At 38.0% G+C, this 22,727-nt stretch overlaps 4 protein-coding genes across 4 annotated transcripts; 1 reads left to right on the top strand and 3 right to left on the bottom strand.

The window, feature by feature from the left end:
* On the bottom strand, positions 1–2,722 carry LOC117306613 (copper transport protein ATOX1-like). The gene is made up of 3 exons (XM_033791098.1): positions 2,576–2,722; positions 1,635–1,710; positions 1–714 (listed from the first exon to the last, which is right to left on the bottom strand). The coding sequence occupies exons 1-3, from the start codon at positions 2,585–2,587 to the stop codon at positions 581–583; spliced, it is 222 nt and encodes a 73-aa protein (XP_033646989.1). The 5' UTR covers positions 2,588–2,722; the 3' UTR covers positions 1–580.
* Positions 2,723–3,644: 922 nt separating this feature from the next.
* LOC117306610 (acid ceramidase-like) lies at positions 3,645–11,296 on the bottom strand. Its single transcript, XM_033791095.1, has 12 exons — positions 11,129–11,296; positions 10,034–10,177; positions 9,061–9,150; positions 8,507–8,585; positions 8,132–8,206; positions 7,675–7,720; positions 7,204–7,348; positions 6,449–6,585; positions 5,662–5,793; positions 5,091–5,214; positions 4,925–4,981; positions 3,645–4,570 (listed from the first exon to the last, which is right to left on the bottom strand). Exons 1-12 carry the CDS (start codon positions 11,201–11,203, stop codon positions 4,481–4,483), a joined length of 1,194 nt encoding a protein of 397 aa, XP_033646986.1. The 5' UTR covers positions 11,204–11,296; the 3' UTR covers positions 3,645–4,480.
* Positions 11,297–12,045: 749 nt separating this feature from the next.
* On the top strand, positions 12,046–13,550 carry LOC117306617 (protein LEG1 homolog). The gene is made up of 2 exons (XM_033791102.1): positions 12,046–12,985; positions 13,389–13,550. The coding sequence occupies exons 1-2, from the start codon at positions 12,046–12,048 to the stop codon at positions 13,535–13,537; spliced, it is 1,089 nt and encodes a 362-aa protein (XP_033646993.1). The 3' UTR covers positions 13,538–13,550.
* A 21-nt stretch (positions 13,551–13,571) lies between these two features.
* On the bottom strand, positions 13,572–21,826 carry LOC117306611. Its single transcript, XM_033791096.1, has 9 exons — positions 21,686–21,826; positions 21,024–21,221; positions 19,511–19,646; positions 18,905–19,059; positions 18,359–18,536; positions 17,828–17,932; positions 15,124–15,308; positions 14,544–14,790; positions 13,572–14,167 (listed from the first exon to the last, which is right to left on the bottom strand). The coding sequence occupies exons 1-9, from the start codon at positions 21,824–21,826 to the stop codon at positions 13,875–13,877; spliced, it is 1,638 nt and encodes a 545-aa protein (XP_033646987.1). The 3' UTR covers positions 13,572–13,874.
* Between the last annotated feature and the right edge of the window lie 901 nt (positions 21,827–22,727).

Here is a 22,727-nt window from a genome sequence, read left to right as displayed (position 1 = left end):
ATTTACCTCAATTAGATAACCCTTTTTGTAAAAATTAGTGAAAAAGTGGTGGCGCCATACGGAAAGTTATCCAATATCAATTCCAAAATTTCATAGTCTTCTTTGTGTTTCTTTATTTTGAATTATTTGAATTGAACCTTGTTATAACAAGAGTAACTGTACTGGATCGAGACACTACTGTTGGGGTAAACCAATGACACATTTCACATAGGAAAATTTGTGATTATCAATAATTTAATTTTTAAAATGTTCCAATCAGTTTGATACTGTTGCAAAATTCTTAATAATGCAAATTGTACAAGGGGTAGCACACTTTTTACGGGCGACATGTATTATTTGCAGAAATTAATTTGTAGGGGGCCTACGTGACGTCTGATACCACCGATTAATTGACTAGATTTTCTGCTGGCTACAAAGTGACAACTGTCAGTACTTGTATATATTATTTCCATTATCTCTATTGGTATGGTGATAAATGCTGTTTTGTTTAATGAATAAAAAGCAGTAGTGTCTGGATAAATATGAAGCTTGCTATAAAACTATGCAATCAGCAGTTGATCCCACATGCCAGGAGTCATCTTCAGTTTGTAATGCCTTCATATGTGGTGGGCTTTCCAGTCTTTTTGATTATCGCCAACAGTTCATCGGAGCTCATGGCAGACTCAACGATAACCTTCTGTGTCTCCAGGCTGACGTCAAACTTTGCTACTTTGTCTGTCAAATATAAAACCACATTGAGCTGTTATAACAAAAAAGTAACAAACTAAAGGTTACTTCTTCCTGAGGCCAAATTTCATGAAGCTGTTTTTACGTGCTAACAATTGCTCAGCACAGAAAAGAAACTGCTAAGCAGATACAGTTTCCAGCCCACACTAAAACACCATGTGAGTTTTGAGCTAGCCCACGCAAATTCAAAACTCTGTAATCAACAGTATTGTAGGATACCATTGTAGGATGCCTGCCACACAACTTCCCTGAATAACAAATGATTCTTTAAGTCCCACATAAGAAATGTTGTGTCATAGAGCAGTTCCAACAAGTCTACTTCGTTCTGTAAATGCATTCATCTCAAGTTGTGGAATCGATTGTATGGGGGGATACATTTATTTCAAAACTAAAGGGGCAATGAATGCAGACATTATTACATTTATTAGTAAAAATGTGAAACGGATGTGGATTCTCTATCATTTTATAAAAAAGCTAACTATGAAAATCAAAATCAAATTTAGCTCTTAGCGGACCAGGTGTGGCTAAAATTTGTAATTCGAATTGAATATGCTGTATTTTTTAATGCTTGAGGGCGCTCTCAATAGTATTTTATCACTTCCGGGGGTATACCCAATTCAACCTGCAAAGTTTTAATAGGCATTCTGTCATTTTTGTTGCGCCGCAGTTTGAAGTTGCTTTAGAGGAGGATTATAATGGCTCCTTTAAAGCTCTTATTGTCTGTGATGGTTAAGATGTCTGTGGTGGTAATGTGTTCTAGTCTTTAATAACTGTTTTGGGTATGACTGAATATACCCCCAGAAGTGACTGAGTGCCCCCTTCATGCTGTCAAAAATATGGTGCATTGGCATCAAACCATAATTATGAGCACCACAGGTAACTATTGTTAAATCAGAATGGATCGTTACCTCCTTGCTTGGTGAGAACTCGAGTCACAGCCCCGGAGCAGCCCTCACAAGTCATTTCCACTTGAAAAACATGTTTCTGTTGAGATATTATGAGATAATTAATAATAATAGGTCATTGTCTGCACAGTCAGATCATTGTTATTGTATGAATGTTTTTGTTGCATCCAAAAACATGCATCCAAAAACATGTTTCTGTTGAGATATTATGAGATAATTAATAATAATAGGTCATTGTCTGCACAGTCAGATCATTGTTATTGTATGAATGTTTTTGTTGCATCCAAAAAGTTGCGTCAAATTCCACGGTTATTCCATACTTTACATTTCATCCCAAAAGCATATCTTGCACCTGCAGTACTACTACTACCTAGACCCAGTGACTGGGGCGCTAGATTCCTTTTTTCAAAACTTTGACATTATCGGTCATGCTAGATGACCAATATTCTATTGATGTCAAAACATCGAAAAAAGGAATATAGCGCCCAGTCACTAGGTCTACAGCACTACATGATCTTTGACCGCAATGTTTACGACGTACAGTCATGAAAGATAAATTATAACAAACTATACTCTATTATTAGAATATAGTTCTAACTAGAGTAACATAACTTATTATAAACATGAATCTGCACAAACTACATGAACTGTTACTAATACTATGCCTATATATGGCTAGAGTAGACCCAGTAACTGGGGCGCTGTACTCCTTTTTTCGAATTTTGACATTTAGAGAATGTCAAAATTCGAAAAAAGGAGTACAGTGCCCCAAATAATGTCAAAATTTGAAAAAAAGGAGTACAGCGCCCCAGTTACTCATTTTTTTACTGGGTCTAGCCTATGGTATGGCTATATATGCACACATTTTTGTGCACACAAACTAAATTGTGCAAAGCATATAAATCAGTATGTTGCTTTACTCAAAATGATATTAAAATGCTGACCTGTGTCGCCATGTTAAAGTAACGTATCTAAAGAAGCTTCTTGCAAATCAAGTATGATGTATTTCAGAGATGAAAATGTCAGTTTCTTCACACACCATTCGCGTCCAGCAAAACAATAAAAGTCCCGTTGGATGACGTGTGCGTGGGTCACGTTATCACACACGTGACACACCACCTGGTATACGTAGGTCAGGTGGTCGCAGTGACAACAGTAAACAGTGAAATGTGGGCGGTGCACCTACTTCAACAAGACCATTGTAGTTGCACACGGCTCAAAAAGTTATAATCCAACAGGTGATAGACAAAACTTTAGATACCATGCTAATAACAGAACTTTTTCAAACAAAGAAATAAAACCAGAACAAAATTTACATAACTTTCACAGAAAATCAGTTTATTCCATCCAGCTAGGTAGCATTTCAAAATTTCAGTGAATTAAATTACAAAGTTCTTATGAAAATTTCACAATCCTATTATCATCCTGATTTCGTTAGAGTTAATAATTTTAATATTAAAATATATATTCTGAAATTAAATAAATCGATCAATATATTACATTTTAAATACTCAAATTGTAATTTAATTTAAATAACAATTAGGTAAGCATATAATTAAAATATAATTCAAATTATGGCAATATGCGAATTTTATATATAATTAGAAAAAAATAACACGAATATCTGTTTCAAATTCAGCATTGAGTACATGTATACACAAATATAGAATAAAATTTTTGTGGAATTATATATAATATAAATTTTGAGCTTTAAAGCCATTGGACCCTTTCGGTACAGAAAAAAAAAAAGTTCACAGATTTACAAATAACTTACAGGGTTTACAGAAGGTTGTGGTGAAAGACTTCTCTTGAAATATTAGTCCATGAAATGCTTTACTTTTTGAGAAAACAGTAAAACAGTATCAATTCTCGATAGCGAGAATTACGGATTTATTTTAAACACATGTCATGACACAGCGAAACGTGCGGATACAAGGATGAGTTTTCCCGTTATTTTCTCCTGACTCTGATGTCCGATTGAGCCTAAATTTCCACAGGTTTGTTATTCTATATAGAAGTTGTGATACACGAAGTGTGGGCCTTGGAAAATACTGTGAACAAAAAAGGGTCCAATGGCTTTAACAACGAGTACTTCATGTACTTGATGTGTGTTGCCCTTCACTGTGATTTCAAAAAGGAATGTAAATCTGTATCTTGGTTGGGTTGGTGGTATAAACAGTTGCCCTTTTCCAGATCATCTTTTTTAAATTATTAGACAGTCACATTTTTCCAGGGTGAATTTATGGCTGTGCCAACCTTAGATCAATTGTAAAGAGCTTTTGAAAGGAATTATTTTAATTATTAAGTTATTTCTAGGTAAACCCAGTGGGCCACACTTGCTCTAAGCTACGACACCATTTTATTTACGCCTATTGATAAGTCCTGTACTAGTGGTTTTCACCGGCTGGGTCACATTTTGTTTGAGTATGTGTGAACATCATTAGTCAAAGATACCTTAGATGCAAAGAGGAAATGAGCACTGGTGTATTTGCATCACAGTAAATGGAATAAAAGACTGGCGTAGGACAGCTGTGGATTGATGTACATGAATGTCAAAATTAGCAGCCATAATTGTGGAGTTTTAATTGTTTATTGTCATACTATAAAAAGTACAAAATTACGGACTTTTTTAAACAAATTGATTCTTGTTTTTGCAGCGTAGCCATCGATTTTTCCTGTAAATATTCTGAACCCTTATTTCATTTTTTGATTAGAAACAAGTTTATAATTTGCAGAGTTATACACGGTTGGTCATGGAATGATATAGTTTTACAAAAAGTGTACTTAATTGTGGTTCATACAATGTTAAGATAAGAAGGCCACTGCAGTTTCATTGGAATAGATTGTTGTTACCATGGGAAGCAGGGTTGGGGGCAGTCCCTAATATAAGTCTCCATGTAACCTGTGTTGACTTGCATCATAGCGGTGTATGTTGTCAACTATTGTGTACAAAGAAAGAACAAAAGAAAAGTTAACACTATTACTTAACAAAGATTTGTTTTCAACATTGGAATAGTATGTTTGTTAGACAGGCTCCTCACATTTCTAGGTTCCACCCAGACTCCCCCCCCCCCCCCTCCTCCTCAGCGTTATTCTTTAACAGTGGTCTGCTGGCCAAATGGCAGTTGAAATACCCAAGGGCCAGTCACAAATATGGTCCAGCTAGCTTTCAGTGCAAACAGGCAATCCTATTTTTTCATGAAATGCGGACTAGTGAAACTATAAGCTTCCTGCTGGCTAGTCATTTATTAACAAAGTTAAGGGAAATCCATGCATTTATAATTGAAACTCACCAAATTAAGAACTGGCTTTGTTGACAAAACATTGTACACAGAACTATAATCCAAAGCCTGCAAAAGAAGAGATACGGTCATTAGTACAAACAGCATGGTTAAAACCAACCACCAATTACAGGACTCGTCTTCCAGTGTTGATTTAGGTTAAGAGTAGCATTCCTACCTTTTGAGTTGTGTTGGTCATACATTTGGTTGCTGGTGTTCTTCTATCATCAAAGAATGGTGGTTTCTCAATAGGATCATAGTTGGTCTGAACCAGGAACCACTTCCCATTCTTTGGATCCAATCTGGATGCAGCAAGATATAAAAAGAAGCTCTGGTTATCAATTTCTTTTCTGAAACTCGGAAAGATATGAATTCAAGTGATAATCAAGGGATTATGTGAAACATTACTATGTGTAAATTTGCTGCTGGTACAATCCAATTTCAGCCTTAAATACAAGCATTTGTGTTTGAACTGATTCAAACATAATAACATTTCCCACAGGTGTTTTCATAACATAATCTTTAAGACTTGAAGAATACAATAAAAGGCTCACATTCTGCTGTATAAGGACGGGTTCAATGAGTATTGGATTCTTTGCCAGGGTCATATGAGCGAAGTGTAGAAAAACCCAGATTAAGCAAAAACTGAGCAGGATACCAGTCACAGATGGAACAGTTTTTGTGCTTGAATAGCTCTTTGAAAATGGGCCCACAGCATCAACACATAATGCTAGCATTAAAATACTTACTCTTCAACGTAAGCTTTCTTCTTTCGATCAAGGACAATGATAGCGCCCTCTCCTGTCTTGTTGCCTCCAATTATGACGTAGCCTGGGGACAAAAGCTTGGCATTGACAACCCTGTTCTTTGTACTGTTGTAACTGAAAGTGAAATTGAGAGCATTTCATGAGCTTAACTATCTTCAACAGTATCTCTCTCATAGGCTTGAAGATAAAATGAGAAACTAAAGGCAAATTATCACCAAAAGCCCAACCAAAGGACAACATAAAATACTGAAGTACCATAGAAGGAAGCAATACTTGTGGCGTGTCGTGGCCGAGCAAGTAGGAGCACTGAACTCAAGCTCTGGGGTTTCTGTTCAGCAGAGTGTGGTTTGGAGTCCCGGTCGTGACTCACGTGTCTTTAAGTAAGACACTTTATAAGTGCTTCGTTTTTCAGATGGGATTTAAAGCCGTTGGTATCGTGTGTGGTGTAATGCACCTAAAAGAATCCAGTACTCTTATCGTAAAGAGAACGAGTTTGCCCCGGTGTTCCTGGTTTGATTGGCAGCACATTGCTCCACAGCACCTTAAACCCTTACATCGTCCTATGTAAAGGAATAGGTTTCATACTTCAAGCTATACAATACCTTACAGCTTAGAAAATACTGAATGTTAAAGTTTTCCCGAGCAACTGAGGGCTACATGTACATGTACATAAGAAGCCACTATTACAATGCCACTATTACACTCTTCCATAAAAAAAATGAACATGTTTTTGTGCAAAAGTAGCTGTACTCAATGTAGAACCACTTACTCTATTGCTCCTACGAGTGTATCGCGGAGGAAGAATCCCATCCATTGCTCTGATCTTTGACCCAGAAACCATTCTAGAACACCCAAGAAGCCTCCATCAATATTGAAACGCTCATTCATAGTCAGTGTCAGAATACCCTGGTAGATGAAGCCAAAAAAGACTATGTGTTTAAATGCATATTTAGGAAGATTTCAATCTCCACATCTTGTGAAAAGGGAAAACACAATTTCGACAAATAAATTTCCTTTGGAGAGGTGGTGGTTCTGAAACAAAATTTGATGTTTGATACTTCTCAAACCTTGTTTGTTTGTTTGTTTGTTTATTTTTTTTTTTAGATGATCTTCCCATCAAGGGAAGTCTGCAAAAATCCCACAAGGGGATAAGAACACCAAGCTGGCAACAGCCAATCTCTCTCATACGAACATTGGTTTAACATCTATGATTATGAATAGCACAAATCCATCAACTCTGAGTCAGTTAATACATGTAGTTGACAATACTTATTACCGTCATAGTGAAATCAGCAGATAGCTTGGGGATTTGAACCAACAGCGTTTTGATTGCAAGTCCTGCTGCACTGTTGTGACATTCTCCCCAGTAGAAAAATATGTCACAAAGATGTTGAATACAGTGGGTAAATTTCAAGGTCTGTGGTACTCGCCGCAGGTTGCATGAAGTATGGAAATAATTTTGAATTGAATTGAAAAATTATGTTTCATCAAAGGTTTCTCTACCTCTACCATTATTTTACTTACAGGTTTAATTCCTGTCAGAACACCGATGTAGCCGGCAAAGTGTACAGCTTTAGCGACAGTTTTCCCCTTTCTTTGGTAGTCAACATTAACAATTAATGGTCTCAGCTTCTCTGTCAGGGCCCACTTCTCAGTCTTGATGTCCCATCTACAACGGTTGAAATTACAAAGGCACAAGGGAAATCATTTGAACAATTCAGTACAAACAAGTGTTGAATGGTTCTAAGGTAAGGTTTGCGGTAGCACCATGTGTGAATCTCTTTTGAGGTGACCCTGGAACACAATATCCTTCAACACATTTAAGACACTTCTAAAAGCCCACTTGTTTCAGAAGTCTACCATCAATGACGTATTCACCCTTCTGTGCCTCAGCGCCTTTTGAACAAACCTTTGATTTTAGGGCTTTATAAATTCTGTATGATTGATTGATTGATTGCAAAAAGTGCACACTTCTAACCAGCTGTATTTACTTACCCAAGAAACAATCCAAAATCAAGATTACGTGAATGGAAAAGTGTTCCTGAAATGTAAGAAAAATGATTTAAAGATTTAAGTTTCTTGACTCTTCATTCAGTTTACCAGCACATTGAGATACCTGTTATGCTACATGGTCCAACAAGCTGAAGTATAGGTTCTAGTCAGAGCCTTTAGCTCTTGGGGGTGAACAGATAACTGTTTCATCCAGCAATTAAGCATTGCAATAACTAAACTAAGCTTGTAAATTTGGTTTGTACTGAATGTACAGATCGTGTGTCGTGTGTTTGTACGTGAACCTCGCCATGCAGTGCCTCAAATCACATAAACACTGAGATTGCGTTAGTTCAAATCCCCCTCTTGTCAAGTTTTCTTTGTTCAAGTCATTTAAAATTACACTTGTGCAATGATGTTTTGATTTTGTGCTAAAAAGCAAAAAGTGAAATGTTTCCCTTACCATTTGGGCTTTCAGCAACAATTGATGTGCACACTGTAAACACTTCATAGAAAATATTGTATAAAACAATATGACCTGTGGTATAAAATCCATAATGCAAAAAAAAGAAAACAAGGTCACTTGTGTTGAATTACATGTGCATAGAAAGTCAAGCCATTTTGCTATTTTACTAAATCATTGTGTGGAAAATAAGGATAGTCTACACTGCTGATAAAATGTTTTATTGTTGATTTTGGATGCACCGAGACCATGTCCAGAAATGACATTTTACCTTCTGCCAAACCTGCATCTCTTTAAAACATAATTTTAACCCACATTTTTTGTTTTAAGTAGCTGTAGTTGCCAATTCAGATACGCCGTTTTTGAATACTGTACCTAGAGGAAGTCCTGATGAAACAGCTATCCCAACAAGCTCCCCCTGGTAAGGCTGGGGAAAGGTGAAGACAAGAGGGCCCTGAAAGAAAACACATTCATCATATCAAATGCTAGAAGTTTTGTAACCAATACACAAAAAGAGTGCTGATAAGATCTGTCCTGCCAATATACCATCTATAAATCAGGCCAAATTCATTAACTTTTGGACATTGCTGTGGGCTTACAATGAAAAGTATTATGACATTAAAAGGTCGAGATGGAAACAATGTCTTGGAAGGAGTGCTTTGGGCTATGAAAAGCATTTGAATATGCCTCAAAATTGTGTTTTAGCAGAAAATATTGCTTAGCGAAAAATGTTATTGACAATAACTTTATAATTTATATACAATGAGTGGGGTACCAGTTTAGCATTGTAAACTTGGTGGAATGTCGGCTGGTAAAATGTTTCTGCTCAGCAAGATTTGTGTGTGCTTAACAAGTTTTTGTACCTGCAGGGTTTATAAAATTTGGCCATATAGGCTAAATCCTAAGCCATTTAATGTTTGTTTGCTTACCAAGATGTCATCCACTATGCCAATCAGCTTGGTGTCATTCTTGAAAAAGTAACCAATCAGGTCAAGGACATCAGTGATCATTGCCTTCAACTAAACCAATCAAAACAATTGCTTAAACCACAATAACTTCAGAATGGTGCTGGTGGTCTATGATTTGAGTATCACAGGGGAAAACTATTTGATTGTCATTGATTTCTACAAATTTTAGTTTACTGTTTAAGTGTTAGTTTCTAAACCACATTGAATATTGGTCGATCCTGCTGTGTTGGAACCATACAACAACAAATTGCTTAACAAATTTGCTGACAATAATTTTATAATTTACATACATGCCTGGTCACACGAGTCTTTTCTTAGCCATGTTTTAAATTTCATCAACAATCAGCAGATTAGCATGTACATGTTTATTAGTATGCTATGCTATATGAAATGCATTTTGAAAAGGGTTTTAAAAAAAAAGGAAAACAATTTTCTATCCATCAAGTTTGTTTAAGTGTCACTGTCAGTAACAATCAACTATCTTTGGTCTTATCAGTAGGCCTATAAGTTTGAATATTTACTCAAGATTTACTTCAGAAGGTTGTTACTATTTTGTGGCCGACTTTAAGATCCATTGTGTAACCCGCGAAAATGTTTGATGTGGTATTGTTCTTGAGTTCCAGAGTTTTTTCTCTTCATTTCATTATTTATTGGTTGAAAAGAATCAATCCAACTACATGTATGGAATTTTTGAATCAGTCATATTGGTACTGTTAAAATAATGATTTCCCCACATAATTTGGCAGTATCTACGGGTAATTTTCCATACTAGCGAGTTTCCCAACACCATGCACTAATGGCAAGGGTAAGCCCACTTTTTTCAGTCAGTTGTGGCTCTCTTCCAACATCAGTTATTAAGACCATGATAACAGCCCAACAAGGTAGGGGTGGGTCACAAGAAGTTACAAATATACTTGTAATTGAGAGTCTTTACCTCTGCACTTTTGTTCTTCATAAGAGGTTTCCATCGTTCTTCAGGATCTAGATCAAGGTTCAAGACGAATGTTGGGACAGTTGTTTCAGAGTCGGTGCTCGGTGGAGGATATTTCACATCTGTCCGGCAGGCTTTATCGGTGAACTTTGTTTTAAATACAAAAAGGAATATAAATGAAATGACTAGCTGTCACGTTTGTGTACAAGAGTTGCAATAATTGTAACCCTCTGGTAGGCCCTATGTTGTGTTACAAGCTCAGTAGCTGCTTCTGGCAATATACTGACCCATTAGGATTCGCCCACAACACACGTGTGTGCAAGAACACGTGAGCCTCTCAAATGCCTTTCTGCACAACTCTGCCTCGCGCGCCAAGCATACGCGCACGCATGTTGGACTCGATTTGTGGACCTTCGCTGCGTTGTGATTGGTCAATATGCAATGGGACGAAACTTAATAACTTATTGCCTACCCATGGCAGCACATAGTCAATCTAAGGGCTCCAGAGGAAGACAAAAGAGGATTGTTTTGTTTTTTCAATGCAAGTTTTTTTAGTAAATGTCCAGGGCAATTTTAGGTTTATTAGCAGTGAGTATGTGCATGTACCAGTACCAGGGCTCAAGTTAGCCCTGGTAGGACGTCAGTCAGTGCCACCCTGCAACGGAGGAGTCCAACCTGGGCTAGGCTCAAGTTTAACAATGTTTAAAAGAAAAACACACAAGACCTGAGACAGCAGGGCTTCCAATTAAAACAACAAAGTTTGCGGCAACACCATGACCATCCATGTGATGCTGGAATGCCCTACCAAGTCATATTCAAAACTTTCGAAACACCACCAACACACGAGTCCAGACATTCAAGAATAAATTAAAAACACATCTATTCTCTTCTCGCTCATATACAATAACAAACAGAATAGTTCATGCACATACAAAAGCATGACAAAAGTAACTACTAACAGTAAACACTAGTCACTAGTAATACTAGTAAATAGCAACAGTACAATATGCAATCAATAGGCTATTCAATAAAATAACAGAGTTTGGTATTTGTTTCCTTCTTTTTAGAAAGTTTTTTAATTAAGTACTCTTTACTCACCGGATACGCATCTTGGCAAAGCCCGGGAACCACGAAAATTGTCAGCAAGGCTGCTAGAAGGAGTAATAACCTCATCGTGAAGAAAATTTAGTGAAATGTTACACTTAAATCGTTATTTTTAATATCTAAACCAGGGTCTGTTTATAAGCAATAACAAAATTTCTGACGCACTACTGTAAACAACTTACACGCGTGGTTCCTATACTCTCGTACGTTGAAGTATAGTCCTCCACAGGTGGTGAAGCACCAGACTGCTGATCTTTATGGAATCACGTGACTGCGAACTCTGCGCCAATGCTGGATGATGGGGGCGGGGCGGGGTAGTGGGGGAGGGGAAATACCCATTAATATCATCATGATTTGAATAACAACAATAACATAAAATAAACTAGGAGGGACGAAGGGTTGAGATTGCCCAGAATGATTATTCATTTGAATACGGAAAATAAGATAGAGTCGATGTCCACTTCCAAATACACAGGAATCTGAAATGTCTACCGTACTTTTGTTCTGTCACTCATTCTTTGAGATTTGTATATACTTTTTGTGAGCAATGTAAACAAAAATATTTGGGAGATCAACAAAGTTAGTAAGTCTTATATCATGTCTTATTTGAATTCACATAGTAGTAGTTCTGTGTATACCGCCACTGCGTTCAGCTCAATATTGTTTGTTTTAGAGTGTAATACCTCCCCTTTTGAACCGACTATTTACGCTTGTGCTTAAATGCTAATCACTTGCCGATCAAGGTTCACTTGGTTCAATAGTCCCATTCGTTAACTTGCACGATTTCTGGCTTCACCTGTTTTGAAACATTCTGACAAAGGTGACTCCTCGAAAGAGAAGTCATGAAAAGTTTCAGGTTGAAATGCCTATGTGTGTCATCACTTCTCTTGACAAATATCCAATTTGTCATAATGAGTCAGTCACATACAGAGGCTACCAATAATATCCCACACTGGGACGAGGCACCTGCCTCACTTGCTGATTACCCTCTGCGTCAAAACCACACCATTATAGATCCTTGGAGGTACTTGGACCGTCTGGGTTTATACAAGATCCTCCTGAATGTCACCTCCTCTGATGCGACTCTTGGCAGGGCTAACAACACGGCCAACATTCTATGGGGTCTGCCCATGCAGCTTGGATGGCAATTCAGTACCGGTCGACTACAGGACTTCACAAATGAAACAGCATGCGGAAAGAATCAGACAGAAGTAGTCAGAGACAACGAATGGAACTGCATCTCTCCATGGAGCTGGTGGGGCAGCATGAACTATTTTTTGTCCGTGGTGCCGTTTCTAGGAGCACTGGAGGCAGGTTTGTTCCCACACTGGCCTCATGGTTTCACCTTCTTGGCATCGCTGTCCCAACCTGAGGACTATTGCACGAGTGTCTTAGAATGCAGACAACGGTATCCAGTTACGATGACGAACTGGGAAGACTTTTTTTTAAATCTGTACGATCCTAACATCACTGAGCCTCACTACTTAATAAGGGATTGTGATGACAAGACGTCAACCCTAAGCCCAAGAGAGCAAATCATCATCACCAAAATGTGGGTTGCACATACCAGGTCCGTCGAAACAGGCCTGGCGCTGTTTGATGGAACAAGGCTGATGTTCATGTCTAAACCTGAGCAGAGCTTTGGCCTTGGTTGGGCACACCTCATTGGTTACATTGCCGCTGCTAATTTTGTGACCGATTTGAATACGACGGCCATTTTGCAGATGAGGTACCTACCAAAGCGCCTTCTGCACTCGGGGGACACTCCTCCTTTGATTCCAGACTTGACATGGGATGAAAACATGGTGATATATATCCTCCGTATGGCATATAACATTGATAAAAAAACAGGTATGAGTAATTATCTGAACCTTAATAGACTTGGTACAGTATTGTCCTGATACGAGAGACGACACTAATCATGCTACATGTTCAAATAAATAATTTGATGATGTTGAAATAGGTTGCTCAAAGTTGATTTATTTTATTGTTTGACGGCGGAATTAATTTGTCTACAACAGACTCGAGCTCATAAACGCACATAAAAGACTTCCACAATTTGTACATCAATATTGACTAAATATTGACAGCTAATCCTGCATTGAGTGTTTGCTTCCCGTATGGTGTATCTCAACAAGTTTCTATAAAGCTGTCCAAAGTTTAAACATGGTATAATTTCGGGGGCAATGGGTTTTCTGTGAGAGAGTCAAAAGGTAATTATCATTAATTATCTTGTTTTTAATTATTTCCCAAGGTGACAGCCTGATACATGAGTGGCAGCGCTTGATGTGCTCACCAGAAAGCCGAGCTAAAGGACGTGCTATGATTCCAAATCTGCTTAACCCTTTCACGACTGCTTTGGACGTGATAGATCTCTTATGGATTTCCTTCACTGTATGTTAAACCAATACATTCGACCTCATGGCCACATACAAAAGATAATTTCTAGGAAACGGTAAATGATCAAAATTGTTTAAGCACCCCCCCCCCCCCCCTCAAAAAAAGGAAACAAAATATATGAAAGTGTTTTCATCATTTTTATTTATTTATAACGGCACACTAAAGGCTTGGCTATGGCCCTATTCGAAACCACGGCTTCGGCTTCAGGCTCCGCTTCTCATCTGAAGCCCTGAGCGCGTACGCAAAACACGCACAATTTTCGAAACAACCGCGGGACCAGCTAGCCAGAGCCGAATCCAATGCCGAGGTTTCGAAAAGGACCTATTTAGACTTCCACCAGTCATTGCATATCCTGATGACGCAAGATGAGAGGTACGTCTTCCCTAGTTGTGTTATTAGGGATATTACGCTTCTGCATGAGCTCCTTGACGAGTCTACGTTTGTACGCTCGCCACTTCTTGTCCAACAGAAAGTTAGCAAACGTCTCATCGTATGATGGATAAAGCTGAGAGACCATGGATTGCATTTGCTCTAAAGATATCCCCCTGTCGTGCCGCATAAAGGACACTCTAGACACTAGGATGCACTCTACTTTACCAGTGGAAATGATGTGGGTACCATGGAGGTCCTCCCCTAGAAAACAAAAATAGAAAGTAAAAATAACTAGAAAGTGCGATAAGAGTCGTAAATTAAATGTATGCTTAACTTAACAGTGAAAAGGGTTACACAAAGGTATTTGGCAGTAGAATACCCCCTTAGTAGACCCCCCCCCTTTACGGTGAGTTGTGAATTTCGTCATAGCACTCTCTTTTGACACAACTTCCAAACACACTGTGATTGGGGACGAAATCCCTATGACACAGGCACCTAGTGTACCTAAGCGAAAAAGTTTTCCTGCAGGCGAATATGGGCTATTTAGATTTACATGAACTTTTTCCATAAAAGTAATGTTTACAAAACCAAAGACTTGATTTTGGGTATACTGTCATCATGACACTAATTGACTCACCAACTCCAAAGAATTTTCCCCTTCCAATGTTAGCGACATGTAGGAGCTTACGAACAACACGTTGGTATCTCTCCGGTTTAAATGACTCCGGAACGTTGTGATTAGCATCCAATGGAGGCAAAGAGAGTTTGGTGTGCCCAAAGGGTAGACAACTCTGTAACAGCGTGAACTCACGTACAACCTTGCAGACACCAGACTTTATGAAGTAGATGTCATCCGGTGATTGGGTGAGGTTGCTAATTATAGGCTGGTGATTAATAACAAGTTTGTCTTAATTGGTTTGATGTTGATGGCGTTTCTGATGTCCTATAACTAATTGCAAAGTTGTTTGGGGTCGACATGCAAGTGAATCCGGCCGTCATTTTCACAAAACTCGTCCTAACTTGGGATTAATCTTATAGGACTTTAGAACGAGTTAAGTTTCGTATCCAAAGACGCTACATGACGCATTGAACCCATCATAAAGTTAGGAACGTGCTCACTCACAAGATTTGTTTGATATATTAATTGAGTTATTCATTTTGGTTTTTACCCATGGCAGTTAGTTGTAATAATTTCGAATGCAATTAATTGTGTTTACTGTGTTTGGCAGAAACTCTTCTAGCTTTGCTCTGTCGTTAGTAGCGCTTAGTTCTTCCTCACTCCAATGTCCGAACGCTGCCAATGACCTGAGAGCACTCATGCGGGTATCCCACTCCTGCTGGTAACTCCGTCTAAGAACCAAGTCAAAGTCTGGCTTGTCAAGACGTAGGAACTCTGTATCACCTGCTTGGGAAAACAAACTGTCGGATTCAATGTGCATTTATTGCGTATAACTATTTGACCCCAAGCTTTGGGTCGTTTGAATAATCATGTAAACAAGGAGTTGGAATTATATTCATTATTTTGGAGTCATGCGAATACATTAACCTGACAAATAAGAATGTCTGGAATAGGGTGTGACCTTTTGTATGAGTGTGTAGTGAAGTGTGAATGTGTGTGGAAGACAAGGGAAGGTGTCTTATACCACTCACTTGCTGCTGCCTGTACTGTATGTTCATCGATTGCCACTGTGGCTTTCTCTCTCTCTCTCTCTATCTGCAAGTGAGGCTTAAATGGTTTTCAGTGAGAGCAATTGGCTCTTGAGATAATTATCCCCTGAAGGATTTTGACCAACGTAAAAACAGCAGCATAAGATGAAGTGAAACTTGGGTGCATTGAGGCTACCCCATTATGTGACTTTGGACCGGTGATTGGAGGCAAAGACGAGCCACTGAACTGCAATCCCGTAAGTGAACTTAATATTCTATAAGCTTCAAGCCACACATTAGAGGACATGAATTATCCATTAATAAGATATTAGTTATGCAACTTGCAGTGTTTAAGTAATTTTGATCCGATCGAAAGCAAGTTGATGAAATATCTAAGCATTCTTGAGCTAGAACCCAATGTAAAGTTCTCACAAGTTTATAGTCGGATGTATTGTCTTAAAGACAGTGGACACTATTGGTAATTAGAAGACCAGTCTTCTCACTTGGTGTATCTCAACATATGCATAAAACAACAAACCTGTGAAAGTTTTAGCTTGATTGGTCGTCAGAGTTGCGAGATAATTACGAAAGAAGAAAAACACCCTTGTCACACGAAGTTGTGTGCTTTCAGATGCTTGATTTCGAGACCTCAAATTCTAAACATGAGGTATCGAAATCAAATTCGTGGAAAATTACTTTTTTTTTTTCTCGAAAACTACGTTACTTCAGAGGGAGCCGTTTCTCACAATGATTTATACTATCAACCTCTCCCCATTACTTGTTACCAAGTAAGGTTTTATGCAAATAACAATTTTGAGTAATTACCAATAGTGTCCACTGCCTTTAAAATTAAGTAATAATCATTTTGTAATGTCAGTGTGCAAGTTTGAGCTCAAAACTAGTTTGTTTAGGAATCTTTTATAATTCATTTCAGACGCCCTTCGGGGATGGGTTATTATTGTGTTCTGGAGTAAGACGACTCCACAGCTTGACATGCTTGAGTCTAACTAAACCATGAGGCCAAGACGAGGATGAGTGACACGCGATAATACCAAACCCACACTTGGAACCTTGATGAACACCAGGGGAGTCGAGAGAGAGAGAGAGAGAGAGAGACAGAGTCTACTGACAAAGCATGTATTGTTTTAACGGTGATGGGTAATTATAAGGAATTTTTTTAAAGTAGGCCTACTTGAGAGTAAAATGTTGAGAAAAGTACTCAAGAGTTGAGATGATTTAGACCAAGTAAACAAAAATGAAAAAGTACTTAAGTGTTAAGGGGGTTTCAGACCCAGTAAACATTGAGAAACATTGAGAAAAGTACTTAAAGACACTGGACACTATTGGTAATTGTCAAAGACTAGCCTTCACAGTTGGTGAATCTCAACATGCATAAAATTTGAGCTCAATCGGTCGTCGAAGTTGCAAGAAAATAATTCTAAATCTCATGAGGTCTCGAAATCAAATTCGTGAAAAATTACTTCTTTCTCGAAAACTACATCTTCAGAGGGAGCCGTTTCTCACAATGTTTTATACTATCAACCTCTCCCGTTACTCCTTCCCAAGAAAGGTTTTATGCTAATAATTATTATAAGTAATTACCAATAGTGTCCACTGCCTTTAAGAGTTTAGGAGGTTTCAGACCCAGTAAAAACGTTGAGAAAAGTACGTTAGAGTTAAGTATTGTTTGAAGCTTTGCATGGTGCGGAGACATAAGAAGAAACTATAAATAAACAGTAAACTTGCGGGTACAACCATGTGTAAATCTCTTAGGGTGAGTGTTGGCTCTGAAAAGAGCCGGTTGGGTCTCGACGTTTCGAACAGTATACTCTGCTCGTCTTCAGGAGAAGAGTGAGGAAGTTTCAGACCCAGTAAAAATTGAGAACAATACTTAATGGTTGAGGGGGTTTCAGAACCAGTAAAAAAATGCTAGGCTGAGCAAGAAGGAGTTAATGGGTTTCAGACCTAGTGAAAGAGTAGAAAGAATTGCTTTATTTTATTTTAAGAAGTTGACTGTACATGTTATTAATGCGTTTGGCCTGTGGAGTTGTTGTAAATAAATCTATGTGGAACTAAAGAAGGCGTCCGATCTCGAATTATTTCAAGACCGACGTTGGTTCGGCACACAAACGATTTCAGATTTTAGATTTCGTTTTCATAGATCGAAATCAATGTTACAATGTTCCGTGTACTTTTCTATTGTTTTACATCAAAGACGTTGGTCAATGACGTCATGTTCAATTTGTGCTATAACCACTTATACTCGCAGCGTACCTTTGCAAGAGATGGTGGCGGTTCGTCTAGAACCGTGAAGTAGAGACAATTCTCCAAATGAAGACCCAGCTGTATTCTCACCAATAATATGTGTGTTGCGTTCCCCTGAGAATAAAGAAACCCAGATTATTCGTAGAAATGTTGTTTGGTCCGTTGGGTAATTCCAGTTGACTTAATGTAAAAGGGTGTGGTTTTGGGGGGAGATTTGTGTTTCCACCTGGAGATTTTGATTTTGCCCCCCCCCCCCCATGTGCTATTTTGCTCGATGAAACCGTGGCCTCTGTAAACAATATTGACTAAAAATAAGCAAATAGAAACACTTAAAGGCCTTGGACTCGTTCATTTGTAAAAAAAAAATGTTGGCTGAAGTAGTGTTATTCAAAAGAGGACGCTATCAGACGAATGGTATACTTTTTGCAGAGACGGGTTGGGAATCATGACTAAATTTCATTCAAATAGAAGCAGCTTTCTGGGGGATGTATAATTAAGTGGCAGAAAAGTAATCCAAAATGAATGGTGAACATTTTCTACCTGTTCTTTTATCTTCTTCCGTAACCTCCACAATGACCGTACCAGAAAGGATAAAATAGAAAGATAGTCCTGGATGTCCCTGTCTCACAATGACTCTACCGTCTTCGAAGGATTCGTAGTGCAATACACATGACAACTCTTGCCTGACTGTGCTGGAATACCGCTCGAAACACTTCAGCTTTATAATCAAATAGTATACATATCCCCAATTAATTCGATGAATTGTTTTGTATACCCAAAATCTCTTTGTAAAATAAGGAACATTATGTTCACAATAAAATTAGTGAACTGTTTGTTATATTTTACCTAACGTCTGTATGTGTATACATATATTTAAAATAAAATAAGAAATTCTGTGTTAACGGCTGTTTGAGTAAATACATAATAATTATCTTCAAAGTTAAAATCATTGAATTGTGTGTTACCTAACGTCTGGTTGTGTAAATTAGTACACATCTTCACAATAAAATCAGTGAATTGTTTGTTGTATTGGCACTGTGGTTCTGTCATCTCTTTATTTGTATAGATTATGTTCAAAGGACCTGCCTTGTCGATGAAACTAAAGACGTAAGCCAAATCTGCCGTTGTTCTTTCCCAAGGGTTCTTCCTGAGTATAAGCTTGACGGCAGTGGGAAGTGTATTTACCGTCTGAACGTTCGCCTTGAAGGCATTCACGTTGAATGTCAGACTTGTATCGGGACCTGTATGTTACAATCATATTGTTTTTCACAAAATTAAAATTAACAATCGGACCCCAAATTCTCAAAGCAAGTAAGCACAACAACTTTCTTGAAAGCTCTTTCTTGGCAAAATTAGGTTACCAGCCAAAATACCGTGCATTTACCATTGCCGTGAATGGTACCCCACTCATGTATTGCTTAGCGAAGGAATTTTCAAACTAGAATTTTCTGCTCATAGATCAACAGCTTTATGAAGTTGGGCCCAGGCCGCATACCGACAGAAATTAGCTTTAGAAGACACATTTTAATATTGTGTTTCTTGGAAAGAACATTAAGTTACTACATTATTAAACTGGCCACAAAAAAGTCACAAACGAAGAACTACAACTTTACACTAAATGGGTATTATCAGAATTATTTAGTTTCATCGTTGTGGAAGCTCAATTATATAGTTAGTTGTTAAATCTCGTACCGTCTTCGTGTTCGACGGTGAACTGAGATTTCTGTTGATCGTCTTGCTTCGGTAAAGAGAGCATCTTAGCCCATTTCAAGTTATGCTTGATGGTCTGAGCAATGGCTCGAAATCTTTCCAGTGGTGTCCTTGCCGACTATGTAGAAAGATAAAAAACACCGTCTAAACTTAAATTGCAAAATGCATGAACAAACAACCCTCATCAAAAACAAGTTGATGATTTGTTAAGAAATCGTCTATGCATTTTGTTAAATAACCAAAAAGTGATCCGTATACGATTTCAGATCAGTAGGGCATGTAAAACATAACGGGCGTTTTCAAGCTCAATAGAGGGCAGTATACAGTTTTAACGGTCTGGGTTGTGTGTAAGCGACTTGATTGTGGTTCTGCTCTGTCGATGGTAATGTGTGTTATTTACAAATACAATAATTAATCATTTGAGGTGACGTCAACTTGATATTTATTTCTTAAAAACGGAGAACTGATAAACTGTTTAGCTGGTGAATAAATGCTTAATATTTATTCCGTGATGTATTATCACATACGAGAAACTTGTTGCTATTCCTTCATGCTATTCGTGAAGCATACATTATTCTTCATATCAGAGAAAAGCATAACGAGCGTATTCAAGCTCAATAGAGGGCAGTATACAGTTTTAACGGTCTGGTTTGTGTGTACCCATGAGAGTCTAGGGGGAGGGGTTTGAAGGGGGTAAACACTCAACTTTAAAACTACACACAGACAACAAAATACACACTAGGTTGTGTAAAGTTTACAAACTAATTTGTTAAAATGTCGTATTATGAGTTTTACATAATGCAGTCTGCAAGTTCAGAACCCAGCTAGGTGTGATTTTTTTTCCTTCAGAACCCACCCACTTAAGCGCGGTGTAGTTACGATTTCAAATCAGTAGGGCATCATTGGTAATAAGGTGTGTGGTAATTGCTTCAATTTGTTTTTCATCTTCCTTCTTGCATGTTCAATCCTTTGCGTCAGCTTGTATGGTGCAACACAATATTTACCCTGTTCTTGGGCAACACTTTTGGTTAAATATAAGTTCACAATCTGTATATTTTCTGTCAGTTTGACTCCAAAAGACATGGCACACTGACCCGGAAATAGGCCTGATGTTTGGCTGCCGATAAGTATCAATTCTTGTAACTTTCAAGAGTGCTTTCTACAAAATATCAAACAATAATTCATGTAGAATAAAAGGTATGGTTATCGTTTGGTGATAATCATGAAATACATAGCATTGATTAATACCAAACAAAACCATCCCTTTAAGTAAAAAAAAAACCGTTGAATTGCTATTTCTGAGAAGGGTAGAACCAATAGAGATGCTTAAGCACACAAAATATAACAGCTAAGCAGCAAAACTACCATGTCACATGTCCTGCTCATCTCTGCTGAGCAGAGAAGTGTCAAGCAACATTTTTTCCTTCTTAAGCAGCTCTATGAAATCGGGTCCTGATGAACAATACATAAAGTAACACATCTGTGTTCCAACTACCTGAAGTGCAGCTCTTTGCGCCCCTGTATATACCGTTGTGGCAGAAGCAGACAGGTTGAGATCATTAGAAGATGATTCTTTACTGGTTTCTCCGTTACCCAAGAGGTCGTTATCCTCGTTTTGTCCACTGTTCATACCCGTCGGTTCATCGTCACTTTCGTCTCCATCATTCAGGTTACTGTCGTCATTGATTGGAGACTGTTTGAGAAATTAACATATGTAAAACCACAGTGACTATAAGACAACATCAAAACTTAGGGAAATGTCGGTCATACATACATAAGTAGTAAAAAAAAAAAAAGGAAAAAAAAGAAAAAAAAACACGGATGGTAACACAAGCCTGATTCTTCACTGAGGCAACAGATACGATTGACTTGGTGCCCTTGAAATACTCCAGTAGAAATTTACCATGTCCTCGGGTGCCCTTTACCAAGGAGAAAATGCCTTTGTGCCCATTCCCTTTCAAAAACGAAGCACACAGGCCTAGAGGATAGAGTAGAGTGCACAAAAAAGTTTAAACTATAGTCCTCGTCCAACTAGGACTGGCCTTGTTAACATCCATAGGACTATTAAGTCAACCCAAACACAAACCAGGCAACAATATAAAAATACAATAAACACTATCATGAGGAAAAGTTACAAATGAAGAAATACAAATGTACGGGTATTGTTGGTGGTGGAGTTTCGGGCGCGGGAGGTAGGGCATCAATAGCAGTGGCATCACGGCGCTTCTTCAAAGCAGGATTAGTGTAGTCCTGATCATCCTCGACCTCTTCCTCACCAGAGTATGATTCAGTCTCCATCTTTGTAAACTTTGTGAGGAAGTTTAAAGTTATGTTGTATAGGTCTATATGCTAATTAAACAATATTGTTTATAACACAAGACTTTCAAAAGATTGTTTTGACGCTGTCTAGTTACCTACAAGGTGTAGTGCGTAACAAAGAAAAATCACATTGTGACGACACAGACTTTTATCCGTTGAAAACGACGCAAACAAAATTTTACGCGATAGAACACAACGCGTGTGAGGGCATTTTCAGGAGCCAATCAGAAACAGGACGACTTAATATTTTGCTAATTGCTGTTTTGATTTATATTTCATTCATTTGGTATTTTAACAATGCAAATGGCAGACTTTGGTGCCTTCTATTTTTCAGAAAAAAAGTAACTTGCCAAACAATTCACGTTTTTTTTTTTTTGCCACCTGCCGAAATTTGACAAGGGGTATTTTGGGCACGAACGGGCGTTAAGTAAACGTTTAGAAGAATAATTCGCTTTAGGCCTATGCAAATCTTTAGTCACGAGAATTTTGCACATTTTAAATTGGCAGTGTCACTAAACTTGTTTACAATAACTATAGCAAAACATTAACAAGTCAATTTGCGCCAACATTATACAGATTGATGATGATGTTGCGGATGAATTTTAGGTACGTGTAATATCGAAGGTAATGCATGTTGTTTGTAAATGCAATAGTTAATCACTTGAGGTGACGTCAACTTTATATTTATTTCGTAAAATAACTCTGTAAATGTAAAAGAGTGAAAACACCACTTTTTACATTTCGAGTTGTCCCGCATTCAAAAGTTATGGCTCTTTCAAAAGAGTGGTGGTTATTTCACTCTTTTATAGAGGGGTTTCACTCCGGGACAGAGTGAAAAATCACTCAAAAAGATGCAAACTTCAATCTAAAAGAGTGGAAG

Source organism: Asterias rubens, unplaced genomic scaffold (genome assembly GCF_902459465.1).
Source record: "Asterias rubens unplaced genomic scaffold, eAstRub1.3, whole genome shotgun sequence".
Taxonomy (NCBI): Eukaryota; Metazoa; Echinodermata; class Asteroidea; order Forcipulatida; family Asteriidae; genus Asterias; species Asterias rubens.
This window is presented reverse-complemented; position numbering and strand designations above follow the sequence as displayed.